At 38.8% G+C, this 21,957-nt stretch overlaps 3 protein-coding genes across 11 annotated transcripts in view; 2 read left to right on the top strand and 1 right to left on the bottom strand.

Moving 5' to 3' along the window:
- The first annotated feature begins 804 nt into the window (after positions 1 to 804).
- lemd1 (LEM domain containing 1) lies at positions 805 to 15,153 on the top strand. Of its 6 annotated transcripts, XM_056384207.1 has the most exons (14): positions 805 to 967; positions 1,754 to 1,813; positions 6,971 to 7,002; positions 7,245 to 7,386; positions 10,961 to 11,072; positions 11,212 to 11,358; positions 11,725 to 11,786; positions 12,079 to 12,126; positions 12,244 to 12,399; positions 12,609 to 12,695; positions 12,809 to 12,901; positions 13,040 to 13,129; positions 13,437 to 13,510; positions 14,401 to 15,153. In XM_056384207.1, exons 4-14 carry the CDS (start codon positions 7,324 to 7,326, stop codon positions 14,711 to 14,713), a joined length of 1,245 nt encoding a protein of 414 aa, XP_056240182.1. In that variant the 5' UTR covers positions 805 to 967; positions 1,754 to 1,813; positions 6,971 to 7,002; positions 7,245 to 7,323; the 3' UTR covers positions 14,714 to 15,153. The 6 variants fall into 6 exon arrangements, with proteins under 6 accessions (XP_056240182.1, XP_056240180.1, XP_056240179.1 ...); XM_056384205.1 differs by lacking the exons at positions 805 to 967; positions 1,754 to 1,813; positions 6,971 to 7,002; positions 7,245 to 7,386 and adding an exon at positions 8,192 to 8,524 and having other exon boundaries at positions 12,103 to 12,126; XM_056384204.1 differs by lacking the exons at positions 805 to 967; positions 1,754 to 1,813; positions 6,971 to 7,002; positions 7,245 to 7,386 and adding an exon at positions 8,192 to 8,524.
- A 223-nt stretch (positions 15,154 to 15,376) lies between these two features.
- Positions 15,377 to 21,957, top strand: part of pm20d1.2 (peptidase M20 domain containing 1, tandem duplicate 2) — a 27,064-nt gene continuing 20,483 nt past the window's right edge. For 3 of the 4 annotated variants that reach the window (XR_008828591.1, XR_008828592.1, XM_056384203.1), the window contains exons 1-12: positions 15,377 to 15,701; positions 15,835 to 15,921; positions 17,918 to 18,153; positions 18,260 to 18,346; positions 18,448 to 18,581; positions 18,772 to 18,891; positions 19,006 to 19,081; positions 19,169 to 19,230; positions 19,308 to 19,386; positions 19,489 to 19,560; positions 19,652 to 19,817; positions 19,903 to 20,002. Coding sequence is in view for 2 of the 4 variants with exons in the window: in XM_056384203.1 (XP_056240178.1) it covers positions 15,482 to 15,701; positions 15,835 to 15,921; positions 17,918 to 18,153; positions 18,260 to 18,346; positions 18,448 to 18,581; positions 18,772 to 18,891; positions 19,006 to 19,081; positions 19,169 to 19,230; positions 19,308 to 19,386; positions 19,489 to 19,560; positions 19,652 to 19,817; positions 19,903 to 20,002 (1,439 nt within the window). In the remaining 2 variants the exon portion in view is untranslated. Of the gene's footprint in view, positions 15,702 to 15,834; positions 15,922 to 17,917; positions 18,154 to 18,259; positions 18,347 to 18,447; positions 18,582 to 18,771; positions 18,892 to 19,005; positions 19,082 to 19,168; positions 19,231 to 19,307; positions 19,387 to 19,488; positions 19,561 to 19,651; positions 19,818 to 19,902; positions 20,003 to 20,409; positions 21,153 to 21,957 lie in introns of those variants that run through there. The other variant, XM_056384202.1, reaches the window with a different exon arrangement.
- The window catches only part of LOC130174416 (acidic mammalian chitinase-like), a 6,142-nt gene continuing 5,489 nt past the window's right edge, over positions 21,305 to 21,957 (bottom strand). The window contains exon 5 of the mRNA XM_056384211.1: positions 21,305 to 21,847. Within this exon, the coding sequence (XP_056240186.1) occupies positions 21,588 to 21,847 (260 nt within the window). The 3' untranslated portion in view covers positions 21,305 to 21,587. The remainder of the gene's footprint in view (positions 21,848 to 21,957) is intronic.

The raw sequence follows: 21,957 nt of genomic DNA, 5'->3' as shown, positions 1-21,957 counted from the left end.
CAGCTTTGTTCCCCTGAAGATTTTTCTGTCAGAGCCAGAAAAAGAACAACTCATGCATGCAGCTGTCAGGTTATATATGTACGTACACACATTCGGACACAGAAAACACAATGGTGATTTATTCTTTTTCTATCATAAGATGTCTCTTGCTTTTCCCTTCTTCTCATTCTCCCTGTCCTCCTCTCCCCCGCCTCTCCCGACACAGTTGTAGAGAGCAGAGCAATGATGCGTGTCTTAGTGAAACCTGGTGAATAGTAATGAACCGAGCCAGTGTGTCTATTTGAGGGAAAGCAAGAGGAAGACAGAGAGAGAGAGAGAGAGAGAGAGAGAGAGAGAGAGAGAGAGAGAGAGAGAGAGAGAGAGAGAGAGAGAGAGAGAGGGTTGGGAAGGGTGTGAGGGGAGGGAGGAGGAGGACGAGGAGGAGGAGGAGGGGGGGGTAAGACTGAGTGAAAACAGGGCTTCTCTTGCGGCACTGATGCAGCACAAGCAGTGGAGAGAAGCGCAGCGGTGACTGACAAGAGATGCAGTTGCATTAATCCTTTACACGATCGCCTTTGCCTGGTGTCACACAGCTCATTAACCATTCTGACCAGGCCGATGTGATGTCACTCATTTAAACCTTCAGCAAACTGTATCTTTTCTCTGGGTGTGTTGCTTGTGCTTCATTATACAGTACCTCATTCTCCCTATCGAAAGCCCCCCCCCCACATACACACACACACAAAAAGGGGGAGGAGGGTGTATTAGTAGAGGGGGAGAAAGCTGTAAGTGAATGTGACTCACAGAGGGGCAACAACACCTGCTGTCTTCATCCCAGATTCACCAGGCAAAACTGCATTCTCCCTGTGCTAGTGATGGACTGTTAGGAAGACAAAGAAGGGAGAAAAGAGGCCTAAACAAAGACTAAGAGACTCTAAAGACACCACGATCCTCAGATCAGTGCTGACTTCAAGCCACCGCTCAACTGGTATTTGTTTTATTTTGTTTGGTGCTGGGTTTCTGTTTAAAACTTACACCCAAACTGTCAATACTGTGTGTGCAGGGTGACCAAAGCAAAGTGTGTGTCATCATTTGGGAGAAAACGTGTGCGTCTGCATGAATCCAGAGGAAAATGATAGAAATGTGAGCTTCACAGTACACTGCTGAGGGATAAGTGACTGGAATATTCAGCAACTGGCTGCAAAGATCAACTGGAGTGCCAGGGCTGAAAGGAAGGGAACAAACACAATAGACAGCCCCCCTACCTCAGCCCCTCTTTTATCCTTTTCCATCCAGGACCCATGGGCACTCTGCCAACTTGGAATCTTAAGAACTCATTCAAAGAAAGCCAAAGAAAGGGGCTTGTTTAAAATCAGGAGCCATTCTTTCACAGTCTCTTGTTTTTCCTTACATTTCCCACGTGAAGAGGGATTTCTGGTTGCTGTTTTCTCTGACATCGCATCTGAGGAGGGGAGAGTGGAGAAGGAGAGAGAGAGAGAGAGAGCGAGCGAGGGGGAAGATAGGGGGGAGGGTGGGGGTGGGGGGGGTTGGTAGGGGTGCTCTAGAATTGCCATTCATGTAACGTTTCGTCAGATTCATGGTTTGAGAGTATTGTGAGCAAGTGATCTCCCTTCTGAGCCCCTTTTCTCCCTCTCACGCTCTCTCTCTCTCTCTCCCAGTTTTCATTCTGCTTTTACTCCCTTCTGTCTCCCCACTCTAGCTCCTGCTCACATAGTAACTCCTCCCCCCCACTACCCATTGTCTCTCCATACAGTATTAGGCTGACGGGATGCCATACTCGTTCCAGGGAGGGACGCAGGAGAGGGAGAAGGAGGTAAGAGTCAGATTTATAGCATAAGAACGCATCTGGCCCTAAATGCATGTCACCGTTACTTTCAGAAGTGTAAAGTGTGCTGGTCAAAATAGCTGTTTGTTTTCATCAAGACTGACAGTGAGGATAAGAAGCAACTTCAATGATGCTCTGAAGCTTTCATGTGTTGTATGCAGTGCCTCAATGTGTTTTGGTTGTCTAGTCTGCCTGGTGGAAGGTGCTTATAGGTGTGTTTTTAATGGATGAAAAGGGGAGTACTGCATAGGATTAAAAAAAAAAAAAAAAAAAAAAAAAAAAAAAATCAGGTGCTAACCCCCAAAACCGGTCCTTAAATGTCAAATTGCGGGATAGTCATTTGCAATATTGATTCAGCTTTTGTATCTACAATTTCTTAGATAAAATGTCCACAATGCTCATATTCTCCTGTCAAAAAGGAACAGATGAATATATTCAAATATATTAAACATGGCCATAATCTAAAGTCATTAAAAACATCTGGCCACTGACGATTGCCTGAATTGGCTCCCAGCAGAGAGGGGCCATGCGCGATGTTTAGGGATTAAAGCTAATCCTCCCTGTGGCTGAGATTCACCTTCTTGTCTGGACAGAGTCTGACACAGGGGCTTTACTAATTTATGCTGAGACATGCATGAGCACAGGCTCCCTGGAGCTCAGTGGCAGTGGTCTTTTTTCGAACCTGGAGAAGGCTGAAACACTTTTCCTCTATCAGTGGATAATGTTCTCTGTCAGAGGTCATGCGAATATCCATCTTATATCAGGCCAACCAGATATTTATCTAAGTGTGTTAATGGTTAGATTTTTTGTTGGGCTGACAACCTTAAAGTCATGCTGGGGTTCACTGTGTTTCTGCCTCTTTAGAGTAAAGTTAGGATGTCTTATGATAGAAGTTAGGACATGTTGGACCTATGCGACTGAATGAAAAAAAAAAATCTCAGTGAAATGTAACACAGCTATGAGAAAAGATGTGAAACCATCTAACAAAGTGTTCTACTTCCTTGCACTGCCGGAATTACTTGAAACAGGTGCATAAAAAAGATGACTAGAAGTGGTTTTCTCAGTACTGGACAGTTGCAGCGTAGTACAGGAAGCTTTGTGTGCTGGTTCAGAGAAGAAAAAAAAGGGAGGCTGCCTCAATGGGGCTTTTGTTGTTTGAGTTGGAGACAGCAAAAGCACAAGAAACACTGACTGACAAATACCTGGCCCCTCTGTGCCTCAAATACCTCTGCGTTGCACTTGATACAATGTCAACAAATGCCTCCTCTGTCCTCTATAGTAGCCTGTTTCCTCTCTGTCCACAAGATTTTTTCATGTTGTTATAAAGGCTACTGTTTTCTGAGCAGACATCTGGGTGAGCAGATTTGGCCTGCATAGCTGGAGTGCTGAGTCTCTACTCACTGAGGGGTTGAAAAGGCTCCAAAGGACTTCCAACAGTCTGGAGCTTAAAAATTGTGGTAAACAGTCTGGTGTTTGAGTTCAATGTATGGAAAGGATTCTGAATAAATTAAAGTTACACTTTTTATTTGACTCCTTTAAAGGTTAAAGAGTCATGGGAGTATGAATAAACTTATAATGTAATCAATGGGAGTATGAAAAAACTTATAATGAAATCAATCAAGCATACTAATAGTGTTTCTATGCATTAATGATGCACGGCTCATCAGCACGATGGCTTTGATTTAAGAGGCACGACGGCTACTGCAGGAAAATGTTAACTTTATAGCTGCAAAAATATTTTGGTTATTAATAAACACTGCTAAGCTTTCTGTGCTCAGTGGTTGAATTAAAATGCTGAGGTAATGATCTCCTTTGTGCTTGAGGAAGTCAAGCAGGGGGTTGCTACAGAATATAGAAAGAGTTTACGTAATCTGTTTTGAATTCAGAAATAAAATCCTTTTGATTAACATTGTACCTTCTCCCTGTAGACATTGATTTAAAACTGCATTTTTAATCAAAGATTATTCTACAAAACCCCTAAGGAATTGAATAGCTTATAGGATATTGCTGGTAGATTCAAGCATTGGATAGGGGGTCAATTTATTTGAGATTGTGCTGTGAGAAATACAGTTTCTACTGTCTAAAGACTCACAAGACAGTTTCATTCTACTCCCCCGGGCCTCAGATGAATACTTCCAGTTTCTTTGGTTAATTATTCATGCGGATGTGAGTTTTAAATCCTGAATGCTGTCTGAAACCTGCCCCTATTTTTTCCTCTTTTGTTTTCAAGCTTTCAGCTCTAACCGTATTCTCAGGCTGCGTTTTTTGTGTTATTGTCTTCCAAATCAAACCACAGCTGTGTCTTATGGCTTTCTATTCCTATGTGAGTTCTTTCTAACATGTCATGTAGGGTTTAAAGCCATTGGATACACAGTGGAGGGTCAACTGAGGAACTGTGTTTGACCTTTTGACATACTTTTATTTTTAAGATGTCTTTACTATTCTTTTCTGTCATACACCATGCATCTTTCCTAGCATCAGACTTTTGGAGCTGTGGAACAAATATAGATATTTTGAGTTCGAGCTTTTTTTTTGGGGGGGGGGGGGGGGGGACTGCTTGGTTTTCATAAAAGTTGTGGCTTTGCAGATGGTCAAGGAAATGAAACAGTTCTTTTCCTGCTGCTGTCAGCCGTTCTACAACTTCCACGAACAGCTTGGAGCTCTCATTTCATCTGGGAAGTTTGATGTGGAAGTCACAACTCATGCATTCAGAGTGTTTCACTTAATCACTGTAAAATATTCTATGCCACCTGTTATTTTTAATTGGAAGTTCAGGATTTTTTTTTTTTAAAGCTTGTCAGGGCATTAAAGATTTTTCACACCATTTCCTCAGGTAAGGACAACCTGTCTAGTTTTACCAATGTAAGTTAAAGTTTAAGTTGTATCACATCATTACTATCTAACAGAGCTTGAAAAAGATAAAGCTCTAAAAATCCTGAATCTACCACAAACAGCGGTTACAAATTGTTACTGATCCTGAAAGAATTAGACCTACGTCACTGATGCTGATACAGTGGTAATGTTCTTTGTGTTCTTGCATTTAAAAAAAAATATATACCGGTAATGGCCTTATGGTTTCCCTATCAATAAAATTAATGAAGTAACATTAATCACTCCAGTGATAGAGTAGTTACTTCCTATAGGAAAAATATAGCTAATCACCAGAATTATGATATGGACCAACTGCGAAATCCTGTTTATCTTGTTGCCTATAAAAGGCTGCTAACATTTCAGTGGTTATAAGAGAAGTTCTATTAGAGAAAATTATTACTTAACAGTGATAACAGGATAGCAGCATGTGAAGACTAGGAACATGAAGAGCACGTTATGCCACAGCTGGAATATATATAGAAATATATTCATACTTGAAAAAAAGATGTTTTATATCAAGGGAAATATAAAAAAAATTCCTGTAAGCAAAGTGTCTTTGTCTACATCTTTTCGATCCAAGAACACTTTCCTCTCCATTACTTAGTTGCAATGTTGTGGTGATCCAGTTTTTGACCTGTCTATTTAAATAGACGTATTTTCATTCATCTTGTTTACTTTGTTAATTTGCCTGAAAATAAGAGCTATTGGATGTCCAGTATTCATGGTTCTCATTAACTTAAAGTGTACTGGGATCCAAATTCAAGCAATGATTATGCGCTGACCTGCAGCAGTACTTAACCGCAGTCACAATTATAACATTTGTCGAATGAAAAATTTACAGTTATTAATCCCTCATTTTGGCTTAAATTAGTGATAGAGCTGCCTGTTTAATGGTACTTTGCATTTTAATATTATTATTGCTGATTTTTGATCGAGGTCAGAGGATACCATGCAATAAAGATCCCTTAGCTTACTGAGCTCTCATAGCACTTGTATAAAGCCTTTTGAATGTGGCCTCTCATGCTTCATCCACCCTCCCCGTTGAGTAGATTTTTCAAAGGGATTCCAAGAGCATTCAGTCTTCTAACCGCAGTACCTCTCTGTTGAATATCTCATGACTTTGAACTTGAAAGTATCTATATCAGGCTTACTGAATAAAATTGTATTTCTCAGAGCAAAGCAAATATAAGCAAGTCAGGTCTCAGATGACTTGAGTGCTTTTGATTTGAGACGTTTTATGTTAATCATAAAACTTTGTGTATGCATTTCAGATACAATCTGTGTATCAACGTTTAAAGCCACAATCTTAACTATAAATCTACTGTGTGTATTTTATGCTTTGCTGCATGCTTGATGTTTCAAACCACAACAGTAAAACAACACTTAAGGCCAACAAAGGGCATCACAAAATATTTCATTCATTGGAACAGTGATGCACTGACCGTGTGAGTTTATCATACAGTTTCCTGACCTGCTTTCTCTGAATCATTGGCTAAACCTGCTGGGCGACAAGTACAACACTGTGAATCAATAGGGAAAGGTGGCCCTCCACTGTTCAGTGGTAAAATGTGACAAAAAAAGATTCAGAGTCCAAGTATGCAAGTATTTTTTTTAACTAATAATAAAACAGTGTACATGTACACAACTGATGAATGCCAATTAGGCAATTCCAATCCCCTCAACCCGCTGGATATCCCCACTGCAAACAAATGTTGTTTTTCTCACATCACAATGTGTTGATCTAATCTAAAAATGGTACAGTTCACAAAGTTCACAACAGTAAACAGCACAGCAGGTGATCAAGTCTATTCAACTCTCAAATATCAATGCACTGCGATGTAAACACCTGCTGTCTTTTCATTTCATATTTGCATTTGCAGAGCAGCAAAATAACAAAGTTGTCATCTAATTAAATACATTTTCATTGCTTTGCAGCAAAGACAAACAACCTATCTATTGTTCAGGGGTTCCATTTTGCTTCATCCGTTGATGTTTTGATTGGCATTAAGTGGTACTCATGTAATGCAATCCTGTTTGACCATCTTATCCTGTTTCTTTTTGTTCTATTTCACCTCTGGACCTTGGGAAGGGACCATTTGCTTTAAAAGCTCCCCCGCTTTAACTTTTATTATTCATGGTACAAACTGTTTTACCCTAAAACAGGGAACTGTTTCTCGTCACTCCAGAACCTACCAGATGTTAGGGGGGTACCGGGTGATGAGTTTTACTTTGTACAGCCACCTGGGGTCCAATAACCTTTTTTTTCTTTTTCAGGTAGACCCCTGGTGTATGTAACCATGATCCAGGTAATTTTATTCAAACTTGTTTAATACTGATACTGATAATACTGAGGCCTATTCCTAGAAGGTTTAATGAGTTGGAGTTGTTGATTTTCAAAGCAACTTAACCAGACAATCAATGTGTTTGTTGGAGCAAATACCTTATGTAAGTCTTGTTGGAGAAAAGTCCTTAATGGCACATGTGGCACTCCTTGCCTTACAAGCAATGACCTGAAATTTTTTTTTTTTTTTTAATAATCTGTTAACAGGTGCTACAAGAGGAACTACTTACCACTTCTTCTACGTGCTGTACTAGGTGGTTGCATCCAGTAAAAATGGAGCAGCAGAATGCACCAGAGACGCTGCAACTCCATCAGCGAACAAAGCCCGGGTCAAACCTGGAGGTCAAAGGTATACAGTCAACTGGCAATGGCTTGGCTGGAGGAACTGGCTCTTAAAACTGCAAAAGCTGATGTTTTTTGGCCACTTGGGGGCAGCAGAAATAAGCTGTAAACACAGAATTGACATATTGTCACAGTTTAAGTTGATATGGTGAACTTTTTTGCAAATAGTTGCTTATTTACACATTCAGCAGAAACATTACCATTCATTTAGAGTTAAAAATATAAATTAGATCCAAAAATATTTAATAATCAGCTAGAAAAATATATTTAAGACCTTTGTAAATTAAAGATTATGTAAAACCTCTCAAACCCTTCCTCTGAGAAAACTGAAATCAAAACTTTCAAACTTTTCAAAACATGATGATACCGTGTTTTCCTGCTATGACAAGTCAAAACATGGGTTAATATTAGATTATATTATTACCTTCTTCAATTTAAGTAGTTCTAAATTGATTAAGATCATTTCTTTTTTAACATTAACAGCTCCGGACTTCCATACATGTTGAAGAGCTGAATAACTGCGGTTAAAGATTAACATTTCAAAGGACACATTCCGCTTACTAGCTTGCAAGCTAATTATAATCCAAAATATGATAATATATAATGCCTTCTAAGTTTTGTATCCTACAGTCATCATTTCATAAATGTTTAAATGAAGTCTGATCATTATCTGTAATGAAGCTCAAAGCTAGCCAAACTTGTTAGTAGCTAGTTAGCTTGCAGTGCTTGTTTGCTTAGTGCCATTCAATGCGACTTACTTACTGTCAATCAAGTCATCGGTTGCAGCTGTTCTCAATCGAGTCCGTGTTATTCTCAGGCCACAGGCAGAGGGCTTCTCCGAGCAGCTCCGCCGGGTACGTCCGACTTTAAACACGTCTTTCCACAATTACAAGGGACAGCCAGGCGCTGAAGTTTTAACTAGTTGTTATATCCCGCGTCGTCCTTGTGACATGCCCGTGTTTGTGGAGGACCCCGCTCATCTCTCTAAATCTAGACTGAAATCAGATTTAGTTGCCCACAATGTCGAGCTGCCACCTGGCAAGAGCAAAAAGGAGGTTTATGTGCAGTTGCATTTAAAACACATCGATCAGAAAAACGCAGCGGATTTCTCTAGCGACGAGGAGGATCGAGTACAAGATGTAGCTGTGAGTTGTGTTGTTGCACCGTTTTTCTTTTCTTTTGTTCTTTTTTTTTTGAGAGAGATAAAAACGTTATGCATAACTTGAGTATAATATTGTGCTGTCAGTCTAATTTGAAAGACCAGTAGTGACAAAAAAGTGTTTTCCAACTTACTCTACTGAGAAAGGGCACAAATGATCAAATCAGTTTTCGTCTTTGCACAGTGGTAGAAGTACTTTTACCCAAATAAAGGTACCAGAACAAGAATGTGTAAATACTCCATAACAGGTAAAAGTCCTGCATTCAAAATCCTATTTGAGTTAAAGGTACACAAATCTGCTTTTCAGTTGTGAAATATTGGATCATTTGAAATTATAGTTGAATTTATAAAAAAAACAAATAAAAAAATAAATGAATCCATGTGAAAAGTTAAGAGAGGAAATGCTTATGTGGAACTGATAACAACCCACACATCTGGAATGTGACATGGGGCTCCACATAGTTACACCTTTTTTGCTTAAGCCCACAAACCAATAAAGTTCAAGCTGCTGCTTTAATGTTAAACAACTAATTGTTTCTCAAAAAGTATTTAAAGCTGTTAAATAAATGTAGTGGTGTAAAGAGTATAAAGTAGCATTCAATTATAGCCGAATACTCAAGAAAAGAACAAGTACCCCAGAGTACAGTGCTTGAGTTAATGTAATTAGTTACTTCCCCCCACTGCAGTTGTAAATATGTTTCCTGGTAAAATATATATCAATCAAGTGGTCTCCAAGGACTTCACCATTATAATTTAATATTTAAGGGCTATTACGGCAGTATAATGATTAGTTAGAAGTGATTTTAAACCAATACTGCTGGTAAGCAGCTGAGGAAAGGAGGAGGGGGAGATCTGGGTCACTGCTACCAAACAGTCTTCTCAGCTTGCTGTAGCACACTGGAGGTCCTTGACCATTTAGCCACCTGCTGTATAGTTGGTATAGATTTACATGAGACGTTTCTGTAGTCAGTGGGCTGCCATTACAAACGTGTGCATATGCTTGCCGCACCTGTCACACTCATTTATGTGTGCAAGGAAGAGCACTGCAACTTGAAACAACTTGCTGCACTTTTCAGCAAGTTGTTTCTGTGCCGTGTCATGGGGTGGAAAGACTGGCAGAGAGCATAAACACAACTGTGTTCTTAAGTCGGGGTAGAGTTTAAAGTTTAGAAATTGCTGCAAGATTTGCTCTCTAGACCCAATGCTGCTATTTAGAGCTGAAATGATTAGTCAATGATTAGATTAAGGGACTTGACAGAAAATGCAACTAAATTGATGGACAATTTATACTTTAAGTAATTTTTCAAGTGAAATATTATGTTTCCAATCTCTCAAATATAATGATTTGCTGTGTTTTCAGTTTTATATAACTGTAAATTGAATATCTTTCATTCTTCAACTATTGGTCCGGCAAGACAAGCAAATTGAAGACTGTGCTCCAGGAAGCTTTGATGGTCATTCTTCCACTTTGTTAGTGACATTTCAAGATCAAAATGATCAAGTAAATCCTGAAATAATTGGCAGATGAATCAATTAAAGATAATTGTTAGTTGCAGCTGTACTGATACTAGATTGTTTCCCACAAAGGATAACTCATGTTTTTCTTATGGTGAGAGCTGTGAAAAACATATCTATAGTACCTTACAGTTCAAGAATAATCACATTAGTACTCTTAACAGACGGCATCAATACTGATTTAGCTGGAAGATGCCACTCTGTAAGTTTGTGTTGTAGGAAATGTATACAATAGGGTCTGATGAACAAAATATAGTATAATGTTGACATGCTTTGTAAATGGCTATTCCTATATTTTCTCAGATGTGTTATATACATCTTTTTTTGCATATAACTAGGGATACACAAAACCAACCTTTTCTCCTCTGATACTGATACTTCATATCAGGCTACATGCCAATACTGAGTACTGATCTGTTCTCTTTTTCCCACGTTAAAAATCTATGTACCCCACTTTGTGGAACTAATTGGAACCACGGTTATGTAACATGAAGCCAGGGATTGATGTAGCATTAAAAGCAGCCGACTGTGAAACACTGTTTTATGACACTGATAAGGAAACTGTGTTTTATGTGGATTGCCTTATTCCAGATCCGTTTCATGCAAATACTAATATGTGATAAACCATTATCTGTTGCTAAAACAATCAACAACAATCCCTCTTATATGTTGATTGGGCTTCACTATAGGTCTGTCTTTCATTTCCTATTTTTCTGTGGTTGTTGATTTGGAATCACAATAGGTAGATGTGAAAGCAGAAGATTTACACATAAACATTTGTGAGCTGAAAGCCTCCAGCTGTTTTTTATGCTCTATATCTCACACTGTGAAAGTACTGGCATTCAAGCTGCAGCTTTTGTCATGTCGTGAACAACATTCAGTAAATTCTGCAAATTTTGCTTTTGAGGACGAGCGGGAGAAACCAGAGGATGCAGAGATGCCCGACCCGAGTGGTTTGACTGATGATGACCTCAAGGCCGCATTGCTTGTGCACGGGGTTAAAGCCGGACCCATAGTTGGTGAGGTTGCACTTAATACTGTCTTCAAGTTATATTTCATCATAGAAATAGGATTCCTGTCATCATGTTCACGTCCAGTTTGCCCTGTGTCTTAAAAAAAACAAAACAAATTACCGTAATATTGTTTGCCTATTGCTAGCATCCACCAGGGCCTTGTATGAGAGGAAGCTCAGCAAACTGCTTCAGTCTGATGGACATTACCAACTTAATGGAGCAGAGAAAGGTATCTTGTACTCTGACAGTGAAGAGGAGGAGGAAAATGGAGAAGAGGAGGATGCAGAGTCAGGTATGACCTGAAATAATAATATATATTTTTTGTCACATAATCATATACTTTGACAAGTCAACTTTATTGTCATTCATCCACATAAAAAGTATAGGGCTGAAAGAAATGTCAAAGTAGTAAGAAAAAAGAAAACAGCCCAAACTAACAAAAAGAGAACTACGGAGGCGGGTGTGTTGAATATGACTACTGGGGCTTTGTGCACACTTGAATGTAAATACAGTAAAAAGTATCAGATATATATATATATATATATATATATATATATATATATATATATATATATATATATATATATATATATATATATATATATATATATATATATATATATATATATGAGTGTGTATTATTGTCTGACTTTTATAGGTGCTGAAAAAGAAAAACAAACAGTTGAACAGTCGGATCAGGGCCAGCAAGAGAGCAGCCAGGTGAGAAAACTGTAGGACGTTCTTGATATCTTGGGTATATGATTTAGAGTTTCTGTCTACATGAACCTCTTGAAATGCCTGAAATCTGGGAGCTTACACTATCTTTATACTTTTGATGGTTAATAGAGCTTCGTATTGCATTTTGCCTTCACTTGCCAAATTGAAATCAGTCTTCCCTACAGTGCCACTTAGTGGTTACAGATTACAACTGTAAAATAGGGTTTTAAATGTTAAGCACGGGCATTTTGAGTGTTAGTGTTTTTTTTTGTTTTGTTTTGTTTTTCTTCCCCAGAATGATGCTTTTGCTTACCCACAGTGCTTTTTACCCTCATCAAGACTGGTAAATACCACAGATACTTGTGTGTTTGCTCAAATTTCTGTCAGACTGAGTCTCGGGGGGGGGGGGGGGAAACTAATGTGTCTTATTTCTGTGTTGGATTGGGTTGGCCTTTTCTAGCATGCGAGGCCTACTAGAAAAGGGGAACCTAGTGTCAAGTGGAATTCAGGGAATGCGTTAAAATCATCAGAGCCGAGTGGGTCTCGCTGGTCACAGATTCCCGCAGGAATTAGTAGAGCATCCTCTGTAGATCAACGCTCAGGATTAGGATCAGGGGTAGGCTGGTCTCACTTTACATCTCTTGTGGGTTTTAAATTCTCTGCATTCCTTGCTTAGGCTTTATTGTGTGTCCTTCTCAAGCCACTAATGGGATATGTTTTGTCTCAGAGTGATGGCCGTTGGTATCTCACTGGTGTAGAGACTGGGTGATGACCGATACATGGTTTGTGTTTCTGTCAATATGATAATAATGTTAATCCTTGCAGGTTCCGTCTGGATCACAGTTAGTAATGGCCAGTAGTTGCTCATCATCTTCCTCTCAGACCTTCAGCATCACTGAAATGGTTGAGGAGGAAAGTTGTATTTAAAGCCTCATTCCACTTCTTTAAAAATCACCCTTTTATTTAATTGTATTTCTGAGTGTGAGTAATCACTTAGTAATGTACATTCTCACTCTAAACAACAGATGGAGAGTCAGAGGTCACTCTCTACTCGAACAAACACTGAGAGAGAGTTGAAATGGAGCAATGTGCAGGAACATTGGTCACGCTCAAACAGGGTCAGTAGTTCTCACACTGTTCAGTCACACTTTGAGGTCAAACTTTGGTGGTTGAAGTGTTGGAGCGGTTCACTGGAGGCGGGAGGATATTCTACAGAAATCGAGTGTGTCATAATCTGTTACGTCTCCTTTCCTTAGCTGGACGTGCCAGTTGTGGACAAGTGCACCATGACGAACCAGTCCGTGTACTACACCCCCGGGGCTTCCCCTCATGAATGGGGAATGAAGGCACATGCATCTTCTTGCTGACTTTTGTTTTTCTGTTTTTATTCCATACGACTTGCTGGGAGCATGCGCATTTCCTACAACAACACACTATGTTTGGTGTAACTCCTTGCATATGTCAGTGTTAAACTAGAAAATTAGACACAATTACCCCAACAGTTGCTCAATTTAAATATTTTGTCAGAATGTGTCAGATCACCCTTTTCTTTCATTTTTTACCAGAGTGGCTGGGCCTCTCTGTGGGACACTGCTGTCTAGGATATTTTTCTGCCTGGTTGTTTCTGGGAGTAATTTCTGGTTTCTTTTTTAGCTTCCTCAGGAGCCTGTGAAAGATACTTTCAAGGACATATTTTCAAATGCTGAGACCACACCCACAGGGATCTAGTAAGTGCTCTTACTCCTCTTCACAGGTTTGTGAGTTGTTGTTGAATGAGAAACAGATTTCACTGAAGTACAGGAATTCTAATTGGTGATGGGTGACACATGGACAACAACATGGTAGAAGTTTTGTGATTGCATTATCAACAAGTATATGCTGGTGATGAGAGTTTGAGGCTTTGAAGTGTGAGTCAAGTGTAGCTGAGTTATTCTGGTGAAGCGCATGTCGATGTGTGTGCCATTTTAAACGTTATGATGTAACTGATGATGTGTGAAGCCTCACTTCTCATCTGTACCATGTGACTGCTTTGATCTCATTTCTCCCCAATGACTGTATAAAGAAATATTGGATGGCTTGAGGATTCACTGAAATAGTAGGAAAGACGGAAATGAATTTAGCCTTTACATGCTGGGGTTTTTGTATAACCCAGCCTCATCTGTGCCCTGTGAAAGATAGTTCTCAAAGGCAGGAGAGATCGTAAAAAAATAATGAAATCATCTCAATCCCAACACAGTTGAGCAGTTTTTATTTCTTGAAAATGATCAGTGCATTTACCATTATACATGTTCTTTCGTTTTAACATTGACTACTCGATTTTCACACTTCAAGTTAAAACACAGAAAGTGAGCCTAACCTGACTCATATTTATATATTTGATGCATAGAAAATGTATTTGATTGCTTTTATAGTAATTACTATAAAGGTATGCTTAGACTAAAAAATACAGTCATGGTTTCCCTTTATAGTGATGCCTAATTTGTAATATACAAATGTTTCTATTTGCTTATTTTACATTCTGGCCAGTAGATGTCGCACTCCAACCACTAGCAAAGTGGTTGCATCGGAAGGGTTCAGTGCTTCATCTCACCATCACTAATATATCCTTCTTCTTCAGCGCCACTCGTCGGAGACCCATCAAGGGGGCAGCAGGGAGACCTGTGCAGTACGCATACCCAGACACAGCAGTCAGTCCCACGACCCTGGAGAGACGAGAGGTGGAGCGCCGCCTTGTGCCCATCCTCATACAGGTTTTGGTCTTCCTCATTGTGGTGTGCGTCCTGTACCTCATTTATGTTTGTCTTTGGGACACCTCATTCAGTCCGTTTGTGGCCTTACTGGACAGTCTAAACCAGATGTCAGACAGTGAGGAGGGCCTTTTGCTTCAGACGGAGGTACAGGATACACCAGCACCTTCTGGACAGGAATAACTGTGTGTTTTTTAACTGTCTACATTGATGATGAGATGTCAAGTTACTTTATTTTTGTTGATGCAACCATAATGACTTTGTCCTAGGATGTCTTCAGGGAGCATGTGTTAATTTAAATATGATTTGTTATTTACTGTGTTTGTGTGTTTGTGTGTCTGTGTGGGAGCAAACCTCAAAGTCAAGTTTTATATTTATGTTTTGCCTATGGATGTTTTACCAATCTTGTCCCTATAGTTAAAACAATTGTGTAAGCATTGAGGTGCTCTTAAAACTTTAGAGAGCTGCATATTTTGTCAAATGTAAAAATGAGAATTGTGTAATTTGCTAATCCCATTTGTGTAACCTGATGGTGCCTTTTCAAGGAATTGGTATTTTTGATGTGCCTTAATTTTTAAAAAAAATGTTGAATCATATTTCATTAAAGGATGTTTTGCTTCATACTTTCTTTTGCAACTGATGATCCTAAAGTGAGAAAGAATACATTCAGATATTAAAAAAAAAAAAAAAAAAAGAAGGTATTTTTCACATAGTAAAATGTACGTTTACTACATGAGGAACATTACCACTGCAGGTTACTTTCTAACATAATGGTAGCTCTGAATGAATGACTGAACCAGGTGAGAGGGTAATTAAACTTTGATACCATTATTTTGTAGTAACAGTAAATTCGCTTTCTGACCAGCAGGTGGCTCTCGTTCAACATCCTCAAACTAATTCAGTCTGCACTCAGTCACAGTGAACGAGTTCCGCTGTCACAACAAATAAACAATGACCGAGTCGGGGCAAAAGTTCAAAATATTCAAGTTTTTAAAGATTATGATTAGCAGCTTCCTCATTACAATATTATTGTTATTTACTGTAGCATCTATCAGGACTTTCTCACTGGATGTAAATGCCGGTCTTCAACTCGCAAATTGGGAAAAGACGAAGAACATCTCGCTCGTCATAGACCATCATCAGAGAGAGGAACTAATAGCAAATTTTAAAGGTAATTTGAGTCGTGTTTTAGACGAGTACCTTACCTAGTTAAATGTTCTCGTAACATTGGGTGGAAAGCACGTTAAAGAAATGTGGAGAAGCCACCATTAACGGACAGTGTGTCTCTGAATCCATACATCCAGAGGCTATTCGGATCCCCACTGTGTCTTTCTCCGGGACGGAGAGCAACAACACTGCGCTGCTTGAATTCAACAGGCTCCTCCGTAAAGGTAAAGCTGGCACTAAAATATTATGAGAGACTTATTTGTATTGTACAGTCACGGTTGTGTTTGGTAGTTAACAGTGGCTTCACACACCCACAAAGTTGCGGTGATTTAGCAGAGCAGTTCCAGCTAACTTTACCCAATAGCTAATGTTTAATAGTTAAGCTAACGTTAATATTGAATGCCGAACATGTATGAAGACAGCTACTAAGCTACATTTCAGCTAACGTTAGCTAGCCACGCAGCTGACACATAGACACGTGGTGTCAGCAGGGTTTTTGTGCTGAGACAAATGGTAACATGGCCGTATTAACCTCCTATGGGGCCTTCGGGCAAACACTTGTTGTTGGGCACCCTAGGGTTGTGAAGTGGAGTGGATAGATTGTTCCAGAAATGTTTTTTTCCCCTATTCTGTATTTCTATCTAAATTTTTTTAACACCTGTAGCATATCCATGCAATTATTCAATCAGCTAATCATGTGGCAGCAGTGCAGTACATAAAGTCATGCAGGTACAGGTCTGGAGCTTTAGTTAATGTTCATGTCAAACATTAGAGTGTTGGTGCCAGACTGGTTGCTTTGAGTGTTTTCTGAAACTGCTGATCACCAGGGATTTTCATATAAAACAGTCTCTAGAATTTACTCAGAACCGTGCATAAAAAAATCCAGTGAACCGCAGTTTTGCTGTTGATGAGAAAGCTCAGAGGAGAATAACCAGACTGGTTCGAGCTGACAGAGAGGCTATGGTAACTCATATATATTATTTGGTTTCATTGATATTAATCCTAACATCTTTTGGTTGTAGACTGTTGGTCCGATTAAAAAAAGCCATTTGAATATATTAATTTTAGATTAGGGGATCCAAATTAGAACCTGTTCCAAATTACAGAACTGGATACCTGTAAAAACTATTAGTTTCTTTTACCTTGCAGTTAAAATAAACATAACATAAACATAAATAGACATCATATGAAGAGGACACTAACACTGCCAGTCCAAAGTATCAGGAGCAATGTCTGTGCCTCTGCCCCTCAAAACATTGTGCAATTACGATTTTACATTAGCCACAAAGAGCTTCAGGCAATAATGCAGCTAAACCTCTAATAACAAAGGCCTAGATTCCAAGATCACTTTTCAAATGCATATGCTACATATTTCATTAGGCCTATATTATGTGTGACTATAAATGGGTGGATTCAGTTATTCAATTATTAAATAAAGTGTAATTCCTAAACAATCAAACTTATCAAATTATGCAGACCTAAACAATATGGCGTAAACATAGGGGTTTTGCGACACCTGGCCAGTTGCCCACTTCTCCTTTAGACAGCTTACAGTCTTTCATGTGAAATTTTAATACAGACTTTAGATTACGTTTACTTTAAATATTTCAAGTTATGGTATTGATTTATCCCAGCCATATGATATATTAATTACTCTCTATTCCAATGCTAAAATATGAAATAGGGTTTGTACTAACAGTCATTTTTATTATTGATTAATCTGCCAATCTTGTGGCACTTTTGTCAATCGATTAATTAATTAATCAATCCTTTTTGTCTCCAAAATGTCAGACAATAAGTGAAAAATGCCCATCACAATTATACTCTCTTCCCTTGTTTTTTGTTACCAGCACTCCCAAACCCTAAGATATCGAGACTATTGTCAAAGTTAATCAGCAAATCCTCACACTTAAGAAGCTGGAAACTGCAAATTTTTGGCATTTTTGCTTGAAAAGGGACTCAGACAGTAGATTAATTATCAAAGTAGTTGCTGATTGATTTATCTTCCAGCTCTCTATATAGTATAACAAGTCAGACATGTCAAAAGTGTCGTGTTTCAACCTTTATGACACCAGTTTCTAACATAGCCTTTGTTTTGAGGATAATGCTGATGGCATCTTCAGGATTATTTTCACAGACTCCGGTGCTCCACTAGAGCCACAGCAGGTTTTATACAACTAGAGTTCCACCTTTAAGCTTGCGCTCTTCTTCCTGTACCAGCTTTCCCAACAGTTTTCTCTTCAAAATTGGTTCATCATCAGTTGGTGGCCAACTACAGCCACCTATTTTGGGTACAAGGATCACAGCCTGACTTGGCGCCATACCTGCTGCTGGCCCACATAGATGTGGTACCTGCTTCAGAGTCGGATGGCTGGGAGGCACCGCCATTTTCTGCCAAGGAGATAGATGGCTTCATATATGGTAGAGGGACCATCGATGACAAGGGCTCTGTAATGGTGAGGGAACAAGTGGTATTTTGCGTGATCTCATGGAATTGAATTACATACTTATTTACCTTTCACATGCTAGCAAGGCTAAACTAATATGCCTTATTTCTCCCAGGGAATACTTCAGGCGCTGGAATACTTGCTAATAAAAGGCTATGCTCCACGCAGAGGATTTTACATTGGTCTTGGTCATGACGAAGAAGTAGTTCAACTATTCATACAACTTTCTTGAAATTTTGAACTTAAACAAGAATTAAAATACTATATTTGAACATCTGAATCCTTCTGTATTTCTTTTTAAAGGTCGGTGGTTACAAGGGGGCAGTGAACATAGTGCCAATGCTGAAGCAGCATGGTGTGCAGCTGTCGTTTGTCCTAGACGAGGGCCTTGCTGTACTGGATGATGTCATCAGTGGTCTTGAAGTACCTGCTGCTCTGTGAGTTCCTGCCATACTCTAACGTAACAACTCAGCACGATATTTACGGTACAGCTTTGGCTTGGTAAAAAGTCCAAGCCTGACATCACAACAAAACTCACAAGCATATTATAAAATTGCATGTGTCCTTTAAATTGCGCAGGTGACTGATTGACATTCTGTGTTTTACGTGTGTGCTCATTGTTTACAGAATTGGGATAACGGAAAAGGGCTCGGCCACTGTAAAGCTGAGTGTGTCTATGGCCCCTGGTCACTCCTCAATGCCTCCCAGAGAGACCAGCATTGGGATCTTGGCTGCCGCAGTCAAAAGGTGAGAGGAACATACAATGTATTGTGGTTAGTCTCTGTGTTCATGCTGTACCATATGTTTGACTACAAATTTTATATATACCATCAGACTCTGACTGTCATTTTGATTCCTCAGACTAGAGGAGAACCCCATGCCAAGGTTATTTGGTCATGGGCCTGAGCGTGGAACCTTTGAACACCTGGCCCATAAGGTAAGGACAACCAGCTTCTTGTCCACTACTCATCACAACTTGTAGTATTTTAGATCTCTCCCTGTTTAACTCGATCTTTGACTTCAGTTCAGGCTTCCAATGAAGTTCATAATGTCGAATTTGTGGCTGTTCTCCCCACTCCTTGGCAGGTAATTACATCCTAAAATTTATTCAGCATGTTATCTTCTGACTGTGTCGTGTCTAATTAGAAAGTTTTGTATTTCAGGGTACTGGAAAGAAAACCAGACACTAATGCTTTTGTAAGGACAACCACAGCAGTTACCATGTTTAATGCAGGAGTTAAGGTACAGTTAATAATCATAAAATTGAAGGTTATTCACAGGAAATTAGATTGAAAGCAATTCAGTTTGCCTTCAAAAAATCCTAAATTCTTTCCCACCTTGTAGGTGAATGTCATCCCTTCCCTAGCTGAAGCTTATGTAAATCTACGAATCCACTCAGCGCAGTCATTACAAGAGGTAGAGTCAGAAAAGTAATTCTCCTTTTTGAGAATTCCTGATGTCACCATGAATTTTCTGAGTTGAATAAAATGTGTGCTATCTCATATAGGTACTGGACCTCGTCCGTTCCACAGTGGGTGACCAGCGAGTGAAGATCGAGCTTGTTGATGGGTTTGACCCTCTGCCTGTCAGCTCAGCTGATGAACAGTCCTTTGGCTTCCAGATCATTAAGAAAACTGTGTTGGACATGTTTCCAACAGTTACAGTTGCTCCAGGTAGAGTCCAGACAGATTTAGTTGCATAAAAATTAGGTTGTTAAGGTATTTAAATATTCCATAAGTGTTTTGATATAATGTGCAGGTATCTGTATTGGGAACACAGACAGTCGACACTTCAAAGACCTGACCAGTGATATCTATCGCTTTGCCCCTGTCTGGTTTAAACCAGGTGATGCTAAGAGGTAAGAATGTGTCTAACCCTGATTATAATTACTCTTAGGAGAAGTCTCAACAAAACCTGCTGCAGTCATTACAATGAAATGCTTGTGCAGTGTAATGATTGACAAACTGTAAAACAACTTCCTGAACAAAAGAGTGCTTTCTGCTGTTGGTCACATGTTTGCATCACAAACTTGTGATGTAAATATCTGACCTACTTGTACAGTACAGACGTTGAGCTCCTCTGGAACAAATACAATAAGAAGAGTTTTAACAGCTTGCCCAGTTTATCCCTCAGCTTTGGTAATAAAAAGCCATTATCCTGCAAGAACAGTGACAGGCAATCGAATAAAGGAAACACATTTTCCTCTTCTTAGATACTGTGAATGAATGCTATTAGCGGGAAAAACTTTTTTTTTTTCTTTCTTAGATTCCATGGCATCAATGAAAGGATTTCCAAAAAGAACTACGAGGAGCTTGTACTATTTTACTTCAGCCTGATTCAAAACTGTGACATTCAGAACCTCCCTGAGCCTCACAGCTCTGTCCATGAACTCTAAGGAATTGACAATATTGATAACAAGTCAAACAAATGCAAACCTATGTTAATGTTAGTCTGATTAATTTCAAAAGCACTCAACAGGACCATGGCCTGACTTACTCCTCTTTTTTTTTTTTCAAAAGCAAATGATTCTACAGAGAGAGATTCTACATTTTAGAGCCAGAAGATAAACTTTTTCAGTGGCCTGTAATTTTAGGGTTACCGTAAAACAGTTACAGTAACTTACTAATTTCAATCTTGTGTGATCAGATACATAGTCTTGATCTTGTTGCAATGAAATATTCACAGGTCAAGTATATGAATCTCCTTTTGTGTTTGTGATGAAGATTGCTACCAAATTATTATGTTATAATTTGATGAAGTGACTGAATAAATACAGTTGTGCTGAATAATACTGTATTACTTAAAATGATCAACTTCTAAGAAATAATTAAATATTTTTGGCTGCTGATGATAGACGATACAAAAATATGCTGCTTACTGAAGAAATTCTGAATTGTGATATTTAAAAAGTATTTTATTACTTCTTGTTGAATCAAGTACAGTAGTTTATCTCTTGAAGAATGCTGTAGTATCACTGACTGACACATTAAAATTAATCCTGATTTGTACAGGGGATTTGAATTTGCACACAAGCTTGACACAAACATACAACAAAAACAACAATTACACCAAATAACATAAGTGATGATCTAAGGGTTATGTTATATATTTTATTTAATTCTGAAAATAGTACACAATCATGACATCACAATTTCCCTGTATTTTATGTTAGAAAAAAAGCTTATTCTTACACTTCTACTATCTAATAGGAGGCATTCAGCTAGACTTTATTACATAACACCGCATAACAAGAACCTGACATTAAAATGAAGCAAAGCATTTTTAAAATCTTATTCTGAATAGTGAAGTATAGGATGAGAACACATAAAGCTTTATGTAATGCATCCTTTTCGATAGTATATATTATTATTAATTATTATTTTATTATTTTATTTTTAATTAATTATATTACCACTCCTGGAGTATTAATTATAGACTCCCACTTAAGGGTGTCCACAGCATTTGCAGCTATCTCGGAAGACTAAACCAGAGGGACAGTTTTGGACATATGTAATGTCATTGAAACAATTGTAAAAAGAATTTAAGTTACTAGGATTGGGATAGAGCCCGCTGGTCTTTCCTATGCAGAAATTTGGATCAGATTGCTCAGCACAGGATGCGGCGGTGGCGGTGGTAGTAGTAGTGGTAGGCTCATCTTTGGTGACTGCAGGTGGAGTCTCATCAGTGGTGGGAACTCCTATATCTAGAGAGGTTTGTGGAAGGTGTGGAAAAAATGAGTCACATATTGTAAGGTAGTGTTATCTGATCATTACATGGTCTGACTATGACTGAGCTTAACTGCTGAAATTTTGC

This window comes from Seriola aureovittata, chromosome 9, assembly GCF_021018895.1.
Source record: "Seriola aureovittata isolate HTS-2021-v1 ecotype China chromosome 9, ASM2101889v1, whole genome shotgun sequence".
NCBI lineage: Eukaryota > Metazoa > Chordata > Actinopteri > Carangiformes > Carangidae > Seriola > Seriola aureovittata.
The sequence above is the reverse complement of the archived record's forward strand: the minus strand, read 5'-3'. Positions and strand labels throughout refer to the sequence as shown.

Excerpts from the sequence above, each read along its gene's own strand:
- lemd1 (XM_056384204.1), top strand. The coding sequence starts at position 8,330 with ATGCCCGTGTTTGTGGAGGACCCCGCTCATCTCTCTAAATCTAGACTG. Across the intron at positions 12,127-12,243 it reads TTTTACCCTCATCAAGACTG|CATGCGAGGCCTACTAGAAA; the intron begins GTAAATACCACA and ends GGCCTTTTCTAG. Across the intron at positions 13,130-13,436 it reads CTCATGAATGGGGAATGAAG|CTTCCTCAGGAGCCTGTGAA; the intron begins GCACATGCATCT and ends TTTCTTTTTTAG.